The sequence below is a fragment of the Miscanthus floridulus genome, chromosome 11, assembly GCF_019320115.1.
Source record: "Miscanthus floridulus cultivar M001 chromosome 11, ASM1932011v1, whole genome shotgun sequence".
Classification (NCBI taxonomy): Eukaryota; Viridiplantae; Streptophyta; class Magnoliopsida; order Poales; family Poaceae; genus Miscanthus; species Miscanthus floridulus.
Genome location: NC_089590.1, coordinates 90,281,366 through 90,293,877, shown reverse-complemented (window position 1 = coordinate 90,293,877; position 12,512 = coordinate 90,281,366). Strand labels below are relative to the sequence as shown.

General features: G+C 49.2%; 1 protein-coding gene across 1 annotated transcript; it reads right to left on the bottom strand.

Annotated features, from left to right (window-relative positions):
• Positions 1-584: 584 nt before the first annotated feature.
• On the bottom strand, positions 585-11,483 carry LOC136492580 (synaptotagmin-5-like). Its single transcript, XM_066488552.1, has 13 exons — positions 11,053-11,483; positions 10,208-10,312; positions 10,078-10,128; positions 9,836-9,956; positions 8,545-8,669; positions 8,132-8,233; positions 7,972-8,046; positions 7,807-7,886; positions 7,570-7,720; positions 7,267-7,497; positions 1,502-1,798; positions 1,137-1,250; positions 585-1,047 (listed from the first exon to the last, which is right to left on the bottom strand). The coding sequence occupies exons 1-13, from the start codon at positions 11,155-11,157 to the stop codon at positions 874-876; spliced, it is 1,731 nt and encodes a 576-aa protein (XP_066344649.1). The 5' UTR covers positions 11,158-11,483; the 3' UTR covers positions 585-873.
• Positions 11,484-12,512: the final 1,029 nt, after the last annotated feature.

Below are 12,512 nucleotides of genomic sequence, written 5' to 3'. Positions count from 1 at the left end.
GTTTTGTGCGACGAGGCACGCATGCTGCGCTAAGAGATGGGACGAATTGGATGCCTGCTACGTACAATGGTCCGCGTGTGATTTGTGTGCTTTTCGTGTATTTTCTGATCTACTCCGTATTTGTAATTGCGGTAGAGAAGTTGGAGCAAGGGAACCTGAAGGACCCCCTTTCAGACTTCCCATTTGACGTTGCATGAAAATATGAAATTCTGGCACCAAGATATGTACTTTCATTTTTAGCCAATGTCAGATGGGCACTACCGCACCTATATCAGAAATCTCAAGCGACTGTCTTTTTGTTCCTTCCCTTTCTAACGACAGTACTCACACGCTGCACGTGAAACGCAAGTGTGTACGTCATTTTCCTCGCGCTCCGACGTCACAATCTGACAGCAGAGTTCGCATGCGTCGTCCCAACATACAGTTGCGGAAAGCAACTCCAGTCGAAGCATCTTTCGATACAATGCAGTGCACGACAGCACGACATTGGAGCGTCTGCGTACATTAACCATGGTGAGCTTGATGGGAGCAACCATCCGTGACTGTGATTGCGTCAACTGCTAATTTTGTTTCCACTAGATTCCTGGTTTACACATTTTTCTACTATGAATATGGCATTACAAGGAGGATACACGATGCGCCGACAGCTTAACCGATCGAAACATAGCAGCCGCATGTATATGTGCAACGGATCAATTTGCACCTGAAAAAGCCGCATGCATATGTGCAACGGATAAATTTGCACCTGAAAAATTTACAAACGCTCAACCAAGCAGGTCTCAAGGCCGAGTCAGAACCCCCAAAACACCATGGACAGCAGCCAGCCCAGCTCCCCAAAATAGACGTGCACCCATACGTGCACACTTACTGCGCTTATCTGAACCTTAAGCTGTCCGCTTCTCGCGAATCACGCATGATTGGTTGTGGCGACCACTTCAGATGCAAGTTCAGCTTCCCACTCTTTGCTCCCTCCAGGTTGTAGCTTTCCTTGTACTCTTCTTCCAGCAAAACTTTTGTCAAGGTCAGGATGCACCGCCCCATGTAATCCTACACAAAGCATATTCGGCGGTTACCTTACATTTGCAGTAGACAAACTACTCTGCTGGTAAGCATATGAAAGCTCCAGTTGAACTTACTCTACGAAAAGTGTCGTGGTCATATACTTCCAGCATAAGCATGTCATGTAAGCCATCTTCAACGACAAAATCAAAAGTCTGATTCCATACTGGGTTCAAGCTTTCGTTCACAACCTGTGGTCAGTCACATCATAGGGGCAGTTAAAGACTTGCTTTGTCCAAGCATTTTCTGAGCATAGCACTATTATGGTTCTCTACTGATCGAATTATAAATAGAATTAAACACAATATGTGGCAAACCAAACTGATGTCATCTTTGTGAGTCCATAAAAAAATTTGACTAATCATGTTTAGACATAGCAGTTCAATACGACTCGGAGATATGTACACATCATTAAGTAATTTGTATTTGATGAAGAAATTACCCTTGTCTTGTACTTTGTCTTTGTCTTCTTGAGAGAAAGTACTACATATGGGTCAGATTTTCCATTCATATCCATCGCAGGCAGATCCTCCCCAGATATCACTGTTACTGAAAGGACTCCTCGTATGATAATTTCTCTTTTCTTTCTAGAAGACAGCCTATCAAAACTAGAGCCCCCTGATCCATTTTCCATGTTTGTCATTGTTCTCTCCAATGAAGTCATCGAAAACTGTTGGCTGAAAGGATTTGGTGCCTCTTCCTTCATGTCAAATGGACAGTAGAGCAGCTCAAGGTGCACCTGTTTTAATCATGTATGCCACGAGGAAAATATTATGTTACCTCTATGACAACACCCCTGATGGATGATAACAAGGCATGGTAAATCTTGTTCCTCAAAAAGAAAAAGAAATAAGACAAGTTTCTAGGGTCAGGGAAAGGAAAAGTTAGCAGGGCTGCTTTCATGAAAATCAGGCTCACCTTGATAGACAATAGCCCAACAGGCTTAGATTCCTTGAATTGAGTTTACAGAAGAGATTACATATAAAAAGAGAGGAGGAGGGTGACCCAAAGGGCCAGCCGAGTCCCAAGAGGCCAGCCGAACCCCAAGGGGCCAGCTGGGCATTAGATTAAAGCTAGGAGATTACACAAGTAACTAGGTGATTAAAAGTAAATAGCAATTAATTCTAACACCCCCCCGCAGTCAGATCGTCGGTGGAGCGAACATTTAGACTGGAGCGAAAATCCATGAAGACAGAAGAAGGGAGCCCCTTGGTGAAGACATCGGCGAATTGCGACGTGGTGGGCACATGAAGAACCCGGACTGCACCCATGGCGACACGTTCACGGACGAAGTGAAGGTCGATTTCCACGTGCTTGGTGCGCTGATGTTGAACGGGGTTGGTGGAGAGGTAGCAGGCGCTGACATTGTCGCAGTAGATGAGGCATGCGGAGCCCAGGGGATGGTGAAGTTCCTGGAGCAGTTGCCGTAGCCAAGTGGCTTCAGCGACGCAGTTGGCAACAGCCCGGTACTCTGCCTCGGCGCTGGACCGAGAGACAGTGGGCTGCCGCTTGGAGGACCAGGAGACCAGGCTGCCTCCGAGGAAGACGGCGTAGCCGGAGGTGGAGCGGCGGGTGTCCGGGCAGCCGGCCCAATCAGCGTCGGTGTAGACACGGAGCTGTGTTGGGGCTGTTCGGGGAATGACCAGACCATGGCTGAGGGTGCCCTGAAGATAGTGAAGGATCCGCTTGGCAGCGACAAGGTGAGTTTCCCGCGGATCATGCATATGAAGGCACACTTGTTGGACGGCATAGGCAATGTCGGGCCTGGTGAAGGTGAGGTACTGGAGGGCACCCACAAGGCTGCGATAAGCAGTGGGATCAGCAACAGACGGGCCGGCATCAGCTGGTACCTTTGCACAAGTGTCAACTGGAGTGGAGCAAGGCTTGCAGTCACTCATGCCATGGCGAGCAAGTATGTCCAGAGTGTACTGACGCTGTGAAAGGAGAACAGAATCCCTGTGGCGCTGAACTGCAACGCCAAGGAAGTGATGTAGGGGTCCAAGATCTTTCATGGCGAACTCCTTTTTCAGAGCAGCAATGACACGGTGAAGGAGTTGCTGAGATGAAGCCGTAAGGACAATGTCATCCACATATAAGAGCAAGTAGACTATCTCGGTGCCATGGCTGAATATGAAGAGAGATGTGTCTGACTTGGCTTCAGTGAACCCCAGAGAGATCAGAAAGGAGGCAAAGCGGTTGTACCAGGCCCGCGGGGCTTGCTTCAAGCCGTAGAGGGATTTGTTGAGTCTACAGACATGATCTGGAAGTGCAGGATCAGCGAACCCAGTAGGCTGAGAGCAGTATACTGTTTCTGAAAGAGTCCCGTGGAGGAAAGCGTTCTTCACGTCAAGTTGATGAATCGGCCAATCCCTAGAGTGTGCCACCGTGATGACTGTCCGAACAGTGGCTGGCTTGACAACCGGGCTGAAAGTTTCATCATAATCAACACCGGGGCGTTGAGTGAATCCCCGAAGTACCCAACGAGCCTTGTATCTCTCCAATGAGCCATCGGCATGGAACTTGTGTTTGAAAATCCATTTTCCAGTAACAACATTGGCCTTGGTGGGGCGGGGGACGAGGTCCCAGGTGTGGTTGTCCTGAAGAGCCGCATATTCATCTTCCATGGCCTGGCGCCAATGAGGATCAGCAAGGGCATCCCGACAGGACCGCGGTAGGGGAGACAAGGCCTCGGTATGCAAGGCGAGGCGAGGCTGCCGGTAGCCTGTTTTTCCGCGGGTCGCCATGCCGTGGGAGTTGGCGACCGGCGGAATGGAAACAACACTAGCAGGAACCGGAGGATCGCTCTTGACATAGCGAGGTGGAGAGGGGACCATGCTGGAACGTCGAGGAGGCGCTCGGGTGGCGGGGCAGGAGCACGCCTGCTGTAGACATGAATAATAGGCGGCTTCTGAGGCGCAATCACCGGGGGGGGGGGAGCGCCGGCTGTAGACGTGGACGACGGGTGGAGTCGGCGCCTGTATAGGGGGCGCCTGTACAAGGGGCGTCTGTACAGAGGACGCCGGGGACCCCCGGGACACAGCCGGTGGTGCCGGGGTGGAGGGCGCTGGCAGCACCGGGGCCCTGGACGCCCGCGTGCCTGCGCGTGCCAGAGATGGTGCCAGAGGCACCAACTGGAAGGGGAGACACTGGAATGGTGTCGTCGTCAGTTAGAAAATCAAGTTCCTGTTGAGGAGGGGATGGCCGGCTGAGGGAAAAAGGAAACGTTGTTTCGTCGAAAACAACGTGGCGAGAAATGATGACGCGGTTGGTGTTGAGGTCGAGGCACCGATAGCCCTTGTGATCCGGTGAATAACCAAGGAAAGCACAGAGGGTGGAGCGGGGGGCAAGCTTGTGAGGAGTGGTGGCAGAAAGGTTGGGGTAGCATGTGCACCCGAAGGCACGAAGATCATGATAGGAGGGGAGGGTGCCATGGAGGGCGAAAAAGGGGGTGCTCATGTTTAGAGTTTTGGTGGGAAGGCGATTGATGAGATAGGTGGCAGTGGCTAGAGCATCAGCCTAGTAAGAGGGGGGCATGGAAGCTTGGAAGAGGAGGGTGCGTGTGATGTTATTGACGGTGCGGATCATGCGCTCGGCTTTCCCGTTTTGCTGGGAAGTATAGGGGCACGACATGCGGAGAGTGATGCCGTGAGCAAGAAAGAAAGCACGAGAGGCGGAGTTGTCAAACTCGCGACCGTTGTCACATTGGACTGATTTAATGGTGCAGCCGAATTGGGTAGACACATGAGCGAAGAAATTAGAAATCGTGGGGAATGTATCGGACTTAGCGCGAAGGGGAAAAGTCCAGAGGAAATGAGAGCAATCATCAAGAATAACTAAATAATATTTGAAACCAGAGACACTAACAACAGGAGATGTCCACAGGTCACAATGGATTAAATCAAAATTCTTGGCTGCTCTAGATAGCGAAATAGAAAAAGGGAGACAAATATGACGCCCAAGCTGACAGGCGTGGCAGGGGAGTCATCTTCAGGCTTGTTGCAGACAATGGAGGAGGACTGCGCAAGGGACTGAAGAGTGGCCTTGCCGGGGTGACCGAGGCGCCTGTGCCAGGTAGTTGGTGAAGGAGTGGCGACAAGGGCGCAGGAGCCAGTGGTGGATGAAGGGAGTTGAAGAGTGTAGAGATGCCCCGTGCTGTTACATCGGAGGAGGGTGTTCCGAGTACGGAGATCCTTCACAGAAACACCAAGATGGTCAAACTCGACAGAAACACAATTGTCAGTAGTGAATTTTCGAACCGAAAGGAGATTTTTGATAATGTCGGGAGCTACAAGGACATTGTCGAGGCGAAAGGGTCCAGGAAGGACAGAATATCCGGTGCCAATAACAGGGAGGGTGGCCCCGTTGCCTACGACAATGGAGGAGGGAAAGGAAGAGAATGGTGTAGCGGTGACCATACCAGGGTTGGCGGTGATGTGGGAGGAGGCGCCCGAGTCGATCACCCAATCTGAGGAACTCGGAGGTGGGGTGAGGGAGACGGTGCTGAAGGCGCTAGCGAGACCCTCGGGCGTCCAGGGCGCCCAAGCAGGAGGTGCCTGAGGGGGCTGCGGGTAGTAGGACCCGGAAGCCGGTGGTGGAGCGAAGTATGCCGGTGGCACGCCGGCCACCAGAGCCTGCTGCAGAGGTGCAGGCTGGACTGCGCGTGGTGGAGGGCCACGGGCGCCACCGGCGGTGGACCCTGGCCACATGTGGATAGAGCCGGTCCAGGGGTTGAGCAGCGAGGGCCACTGTGGTGTGGCTGGTGCAGTCCTGCCCTGTGCACTGCTGTGGGAGCCGCCAGAGCCGCGCCCGTCGCGGCGGCGTCGGCCGCGGTTGCCACTGGATTGCTGTCCAGCAGCAGCCTGATGGCCAGCAGTGGCCTGATGATGGCGTGGAGGCGCAGGCGAGGACGAAGTGGGCGGCCTGATGGAGGACGCGGCGACGAGAGCCGAAGGAGAGGCAGAGGGCGTCCCCATGTTGAGCTCGGCCAAACGGAGGTCAGCACGAACATCGGCGAAGGACGGGAACGGCCTCTGGCGGGTGATGAGCTGGGACATGAACTGAAAACGTTCATTGAGACCCCGTAGAACGTTCAGCACCAGAGTTCGGTCCTGGATGGGCTCGCCGAGGTCGGCGAGGGCATCCGCCATGCTCTTCATTTTGCGGCAGTAGTCATCGATGGAGAGGGCACCTTGGCAGAGAGTGCGAAACTCGGCGTCGAGGAGCATGGCGCGGGACTCGCGATTGTTGAGGAACTGCTGTTCAATCCCGAGCCATGCTGTCCGGGCGGTGAGGCCGTCGTGCTCATGGATGACGTCCAGGAGGTCGGCGGAGATGGTGTTGAAAAGCCAAGAGAGGACGACGCAGTCCATGCGTGACCACGCCGGATCGTAGGGGCGGGAGTCGTCGCTGAGGACGTGATCCTTCAAGGCGAAACGGCCGAGGATGAGGAGGACGTAGCCGCGCCACTTGGAGTAGTTGGAGGATTGAAGATCAAGAACGATAGGGATGAGGTTCTTGATGTTCTGGACGGCAGCAGCTTGAGTGTGGAGGTGGGCGATGGCCGCTACTTCAGAGGAGGCGGAGTGGACGTCGTCATCCTCAGGATCGGCGGCGTCGTCCGGATGCTCGGGGCGGAGGCGATCCCGGAGGGCCGCGGCCTGCTGCTCCAGGGTATCTGCCTGCGCGCGCTCTTTGTCAAGAGCAGCAGCAGCGGCGCGGACACGCTCCTGGGTGGCGGCAGCGGACTTGAGAAGGGCAGCTTCTTCCTCGAGCTGCTGGCTGCGCTCTGTGTTGGTGGAGCGCAGAGAGGAGGCCTCATCCTCCAGGCGCTTGGCAGCAGAGAGGGCTTCGTCGCGGAGCTTGGTCGCGGTAGCCATGGTGGAGGAGCTGGAGGTGGCCATGGGCGCGCGCAGTAGCCTGGGGTGGGTGGAGTGGGAGCGGAAGCAGAAGGATCGATGGTTTAGTCTGATACCATGATAGACAATAGCCTAACAGGCTTAGATTCCTTGAATTGAGTTTACAGAAGAGATTACATATAAAAAGAGAGGATGAGGGTGACCCAAAGGGCCAGCCGAGTCCCAAGAGGCCAGCCGAACCCCAAGGGGCCAGCTGGGCATTAACTCAGCACAGCTAGCTAGGAGATTAAAGCTAGGAGATTACACAAGTAACTAGGTGATTAAAAGTAAATAGTAATTAATTCTAACACACCTGACCCCGATCTTTCCTGTCCCTTTGAATCTCCAGATCTTTTACAAGTTTTAACCAGACATCCTTCACTTTGCCTGGTTGTAGATCCTTCAGCCTGACTTGAGCACAGCCAATCAATTCAGATTCTTGAATGCCATCATCATCATAAATCTTCACGGTTACACTCTGAGTATCAGCATCTTCAACAGTAAACTCAAAGTGTTCATTCCAGATAGGGTTCAGATCATTGTTCTGTAAAGTAGTTGAATAAAGCGGTTAGAAATAACTCCAAAAGACAGCTCACAAACAAGCAACTAAACTTACAATTATTTTACTTCTCTTCATTTTGTCTGGTAATGGACGCACATATACAATGGCAAAAGGATCCGATTTTCCTATCAGATCTTTGTTTGTCAAATCTCTTGCCTGCACAAGCTTGACTTCCAAGGTACCAACAGGCTTCAGTTCCAGATCACTGTATATATAATCAGTTATGATCTTTCCTATGTGATTTAACAATATACAGGCTAGAATGACATTAGTATCCACGAATCAGATTACCTGTAATCCCCAGGTATAATAGGAATGACTTTCCTTACTGGCCATGTAATTGAATCTTCAATAGCATTTTTTATAGTGTCCTGCACAAAAGGATAATTACACCATCTCAAATATAGGGAACACAACACCCAATTATCTGCTACAAATATTAATGTATTGACAAACCTCAAGAGCATCTGAAATTCCAGGTACAGAAGAAATTTCGCCACCAATGATCTTCAGTCTGAAATCCAGCTTTTTCTGACATGCCACACGATTTGAGAAAAATAAATGAGATTAAGGCAACACGTCAGAAAAAAACAAAGAAAAAAGGGAGAAAAGAAACCTTCTGTCGTAGAGAAAAGCAAACAGCTCCAAAGCAAGGTAGCTCTTCAACTAGTGGTTTGAAAATCAAGCGGAAAACTCCTGTAAAGCCAATGTCCTTCACCTATATGGCAAGATCACTCACACAGATTATGGTACATCCACTTTCAAATTTTGACATGGACATCACTCTATTCGTGATACCATATACAAATGTGGGAAAAAAAACCATTATGAGTAAACCAGAGAATAGCTGTGATGTAAATTTCATCTTTCTTAGCACAAGCACATGAAGTCCAACAAATTATTCCAACTGGATAACCATAATGGTCAACTGTGTGAGCCTGTGAGGTAGGCATAACTGATGCATTTAATGCATCCTCATATGGTGGCATTTATATTAAAGGACCAGGGCATAGCCGTGAAATATCTCACCTGTATTGGAAGAGCGACACCAAGTCTAGTTTTTACAGCAAGTATGATACTTGGATTGGCATCCCAATTCATCTCTAGCTCCATGACAATACCTGATTCCTTAGTATTCTCAATGATGGAAATACCTGCACCAGCAACATACCAGGTAATGAGGAACTTACACCACATCTTTGATGAGGCTAGATAGAAAATGAAAATCAAATAACACAAACCACGAAATTGAAGACTGCTGCAAACTCACCATAACACAACATATTATTTCTATATACTTTTTTTTCGAAAAATATTTCTATATACTTTTGCATTACAAAATGAACGGGTTGCAGAAGTAACCATACCCTATGAACTATAACAAGGGCACTTGACTGCCCCTTTATCGTAGGTTCCAGTCCAGTGTATTGACAGCGTATTATACATCTAAAAGAACTAAAGGGATATTCACACAATGGACCATCAAACCCTTCTGATTCTTGTTTTATTTCAAAGACTTCAGCAATCACTAACTAGAGTATAAATGAAATAGCTTGATCTGTTGTGTCTTGTTTGAATGCACTTTTGTTCAAAGCAAAGAAAATCAAATTCATGAACTTTTATAGGATAACAGTTCTGTAACAACTAAACAGTTAAATTTAGGGCCTCCAAAAATGGAGCCTGCTACGTAGCCACTAGCCAGCTCAATTGGACGCAAGAGAAAGTAAGAAATACTATTTTATACCCTCTTCTCATTATTACCCAGCATCTATCTCTTCTCTCACAAACATTCTTCTCTCCACGATCTAAGTGAAATAGCCTAGCTATTTGTTCATCGCTACTCGCTAGCAAGCATTCTCTCTCATGTTCTTCACTCTTCCACATCAGAGTTATCTACTATGTAGCTAGCCTTTGGACACGCCCTATTGTCATGGGCAAAAGCACCATCAGTGATGGTGGTGGAGTCATGGGTGCATGACTCATGCACCAGGGTTGAAATCCTGGTGTGCACCTATCTAGATGTTTGTCAAGTTTAATGGATGTATGCATCCCGAATTGTGAGTTATACTTTTGTAATCCAAAAAACTGGGGAATATACAGTAGTAATTGTCATCAGATAAAAGTATACACAGTACTGTCCTATGTGGATTTCTATAACATGAGGTGCAGTCCTATGTGGCATAGTCTCAAATTAAAAATCTCACACTTTGGTTCGATCATATAGAAGTAAATCAAATACTAGTATGACAGTGATGGAAAATGCTTGGGCTACCTTATGGAAATTAATGAAGGGAGGAGTTTGAACTTTGAAGAAACCTACCGGTAAACTGTGGTGCAACAGTACCAAGAGTGAGTTTTGAGAACTTCAGGGATGCTAGGATTATTGGCCTATATTGTTCAAGAACAGGCTCTACAGAGGTTTTGATCAGTTCTGATGCCGCCTGCAATGATGAATGTCAAATAAAAAAATGCGTATACAATAAGATTGTACATAATGGAAGTCAAGTCAAACAGAGATAAAGTTGAGTCCAAGATTTGAAGTTCTGTTGCAAGAAAGCGTACATCATTTACAAACGGCCAAATCTTTGTCAGCTCCTGATTAAGCCATTTTAACTGCAATATTGCGTCGTCAACATACATGCATCAACATATAGTGCAGAAGAATTAGAACTAACTAAAGGCAGCCAAATACCTTTTGCTGCGATGAGAAAACAACCCAAGAAGGGTATAGGTCGGCGGGGAGTAACTTTCGCGAATCCTCAATCGTCATTTTTGAGAAACTAGCAATGGTAGCAGCCTGCATCAAAAACAGAGAAGACCACTCTTAGTATCTGGAATGGCTGCAATCTGGACAAAAGACCCACCAAGTGGACCATTCCAGGTTTGAGATATATACAGAATCAACCGCATGGATGGAAATTAGTGAAATGGAAACCATGAGAAGATCAGGACAAACCACAGGCCTAGGGCAAAAAGTAGGCTAACTGTTGCATGTAGTTCAGTGGTTGTCAACTTATCATATGCAAACTTGCACAATGAGAGGGCGTGACCACGAACAACGAGCTTGCACATGCTATCAGCCATGGAAACAAGCACCGAAACAGGCAAATGGCCTGCAGTCCAGCATTGCAGTACCTAAACCGACCTTGCTTCGTGCTATCTCCTGCTTAGGATTCAAGGATTGCTACCCCTCAAGTAATTGAACTCCCATCGCAACAAGGCGTCAAAGCATCTGTGTACATAGTGAGCCCAAAAGGGAAAGGGACCACCTGGGCCTTTCTGGCGCACCAGCAAGGCCAAATCTACTATCCGAAACCAGTGGAAAAGCATGCCGACAGTGGAGCCCAACGCCCCCCAACCTAACCAAGGGAAGGGAAGCGGTTCGTCTTCGCTTCGATTCGATTCATACGCAACGTGATTTCTTAAGAGCTACTACCACGAATCCCATATTCCTATCGCAAGCAGCACGCGTCGATTATATTCGAGGAATCGAGGACGGAGCCGGCCGAGGTCAGGGGGTGCGAAACGCGTACGTACCAGCTTTCGGCGGCGGGCGGCGCGCGAGTTCTCGCAGCGAGCGAAGCCGACGATGATGGCTACTCCCACCGCGACCCCCAATACCAGCCCCACCCAGAACCCCATCCCGCTCCTCCTCCTCCTCCGTCTCCTTCTCCTCCTTCGCACGACACCTCACCGGCACCGCCGCCCTCCCGCGTCCGCTAGCCGACGGGGGGCTGGCTCGCCGCGGAGTCAGAGATGGCGAGGAAGCAGCAGAGCTATCGAGCTGCAGGTGCAGGGCGTCGGCGCCGGGGCAGGGGCAAATGCCGGCGCGCGACGGCAGCGGGGTACGGTCGGCTGGATAACAAGTGGAGGTTCGCTGGTCTCGTACGAGTTTGAAAACACAGGGGAGCGGAAATGCGTAGACGACACACGACAGACAAGGGGGGCGGACAAACACAAGTGTCGAATGCCCGTTTCGTTTCGGTTGCTCGGTTGGCTTCCTGGTCAGGTGGTGACGTGGGGGAGGCGCTAGCGTCGGGGTGGAGGGGCGGCGTTGGACTGGCGTACAGGTGGGGTAGAGATTTTGTGGGGCCCGCAGGAGAGTGGGTGGTTTGGGTGTGGTTTCTGGTGGACGGTGATGATCTGGCGGGGTGGTTTTTTATTCTGGGAAGGTGTGATGGGGTTGGAAAAGGGACCGAATCGAATCGAATTCGAGTCTTCCTCGATCAAAAATTTAAATGAAAACATATTAAATAGAATATTCGCGTAGAGTAATCTTTCTTTTGTTCTAATTTATAGATTGTTTTAATTTAATTTTTCTAGATACATTACTTTATTAGATATCTAGCTATATCGTATATCTAGGCTAGAAAAGCAAAAAAAAAACATATAATTTGAGATAGAGGGTGATATACGGCAACAATTAATCAGCTTTCGGCAAAACGCACAACACAATAACAGTACAGAAAAGAAAAAGAAATTTTTTTGTTATACATGCTTATCTTATTTAGGCTACTAAATAACTATCCGATGACCATCTTCGTATTTCACGACATACTTCGATTAGATGGAGCATCTAAGTAGTGAAACACTAGGTTATTCGCACGGCGAATTCTCTACACAATAGGAACTCTAGACACTATGCTCATCTACTGAGCTTGAGGGCTGCGTCCAAGGTGCTTAACGAATTCATCATGTCCAATCAAGGCATATATTTTGATCTAAGGCGGGGGACTTCAAGATCTACCCGATGGCATGATAGCCAACAAGGCTGGGAACCATTCGACTCATCTGATCCGGTAATGATGGCCACTTGGTAGACCTCTCGGGTCAATTATTGAGCCGATGTTAGAAAACCACTCAATACACTTCGTGAAGGATGACTCTGGGATCACTAACTACTCGAAAGTTACAATAGAAGATCCTTCTCCTGACTTTACAAGTCGAAGAACGGCCAGGCCTACATCCCCACTAGATACGTTTATTGTGCACCTAGG

Excerpts from the sequence above, each read along its gene's own strand:
- LOC136492580 (XM_066488552.1), bottom strand. The coding sequence starts at position 11,157 with ATGGGGTTCTGGGTGGGGCTGGTATTGGGGGTCGCGGTGGGAGTAGCC. Across the intron at positions 9,957-10,077 it reads TTTGGCCGTTTGTAAATGAT|GCGGCATCAGAACTGATCAA; the intron begins GTACGCTTTCTT and ends TCATCATTGCAG. Across the intron at positions 7,721-7,806 it reads ATTATACCTGGGGATTACAG|TGATCTGGAACTGAAGCCTG; the intron begins GTAATCTGATTC and ends TTATATATACAG.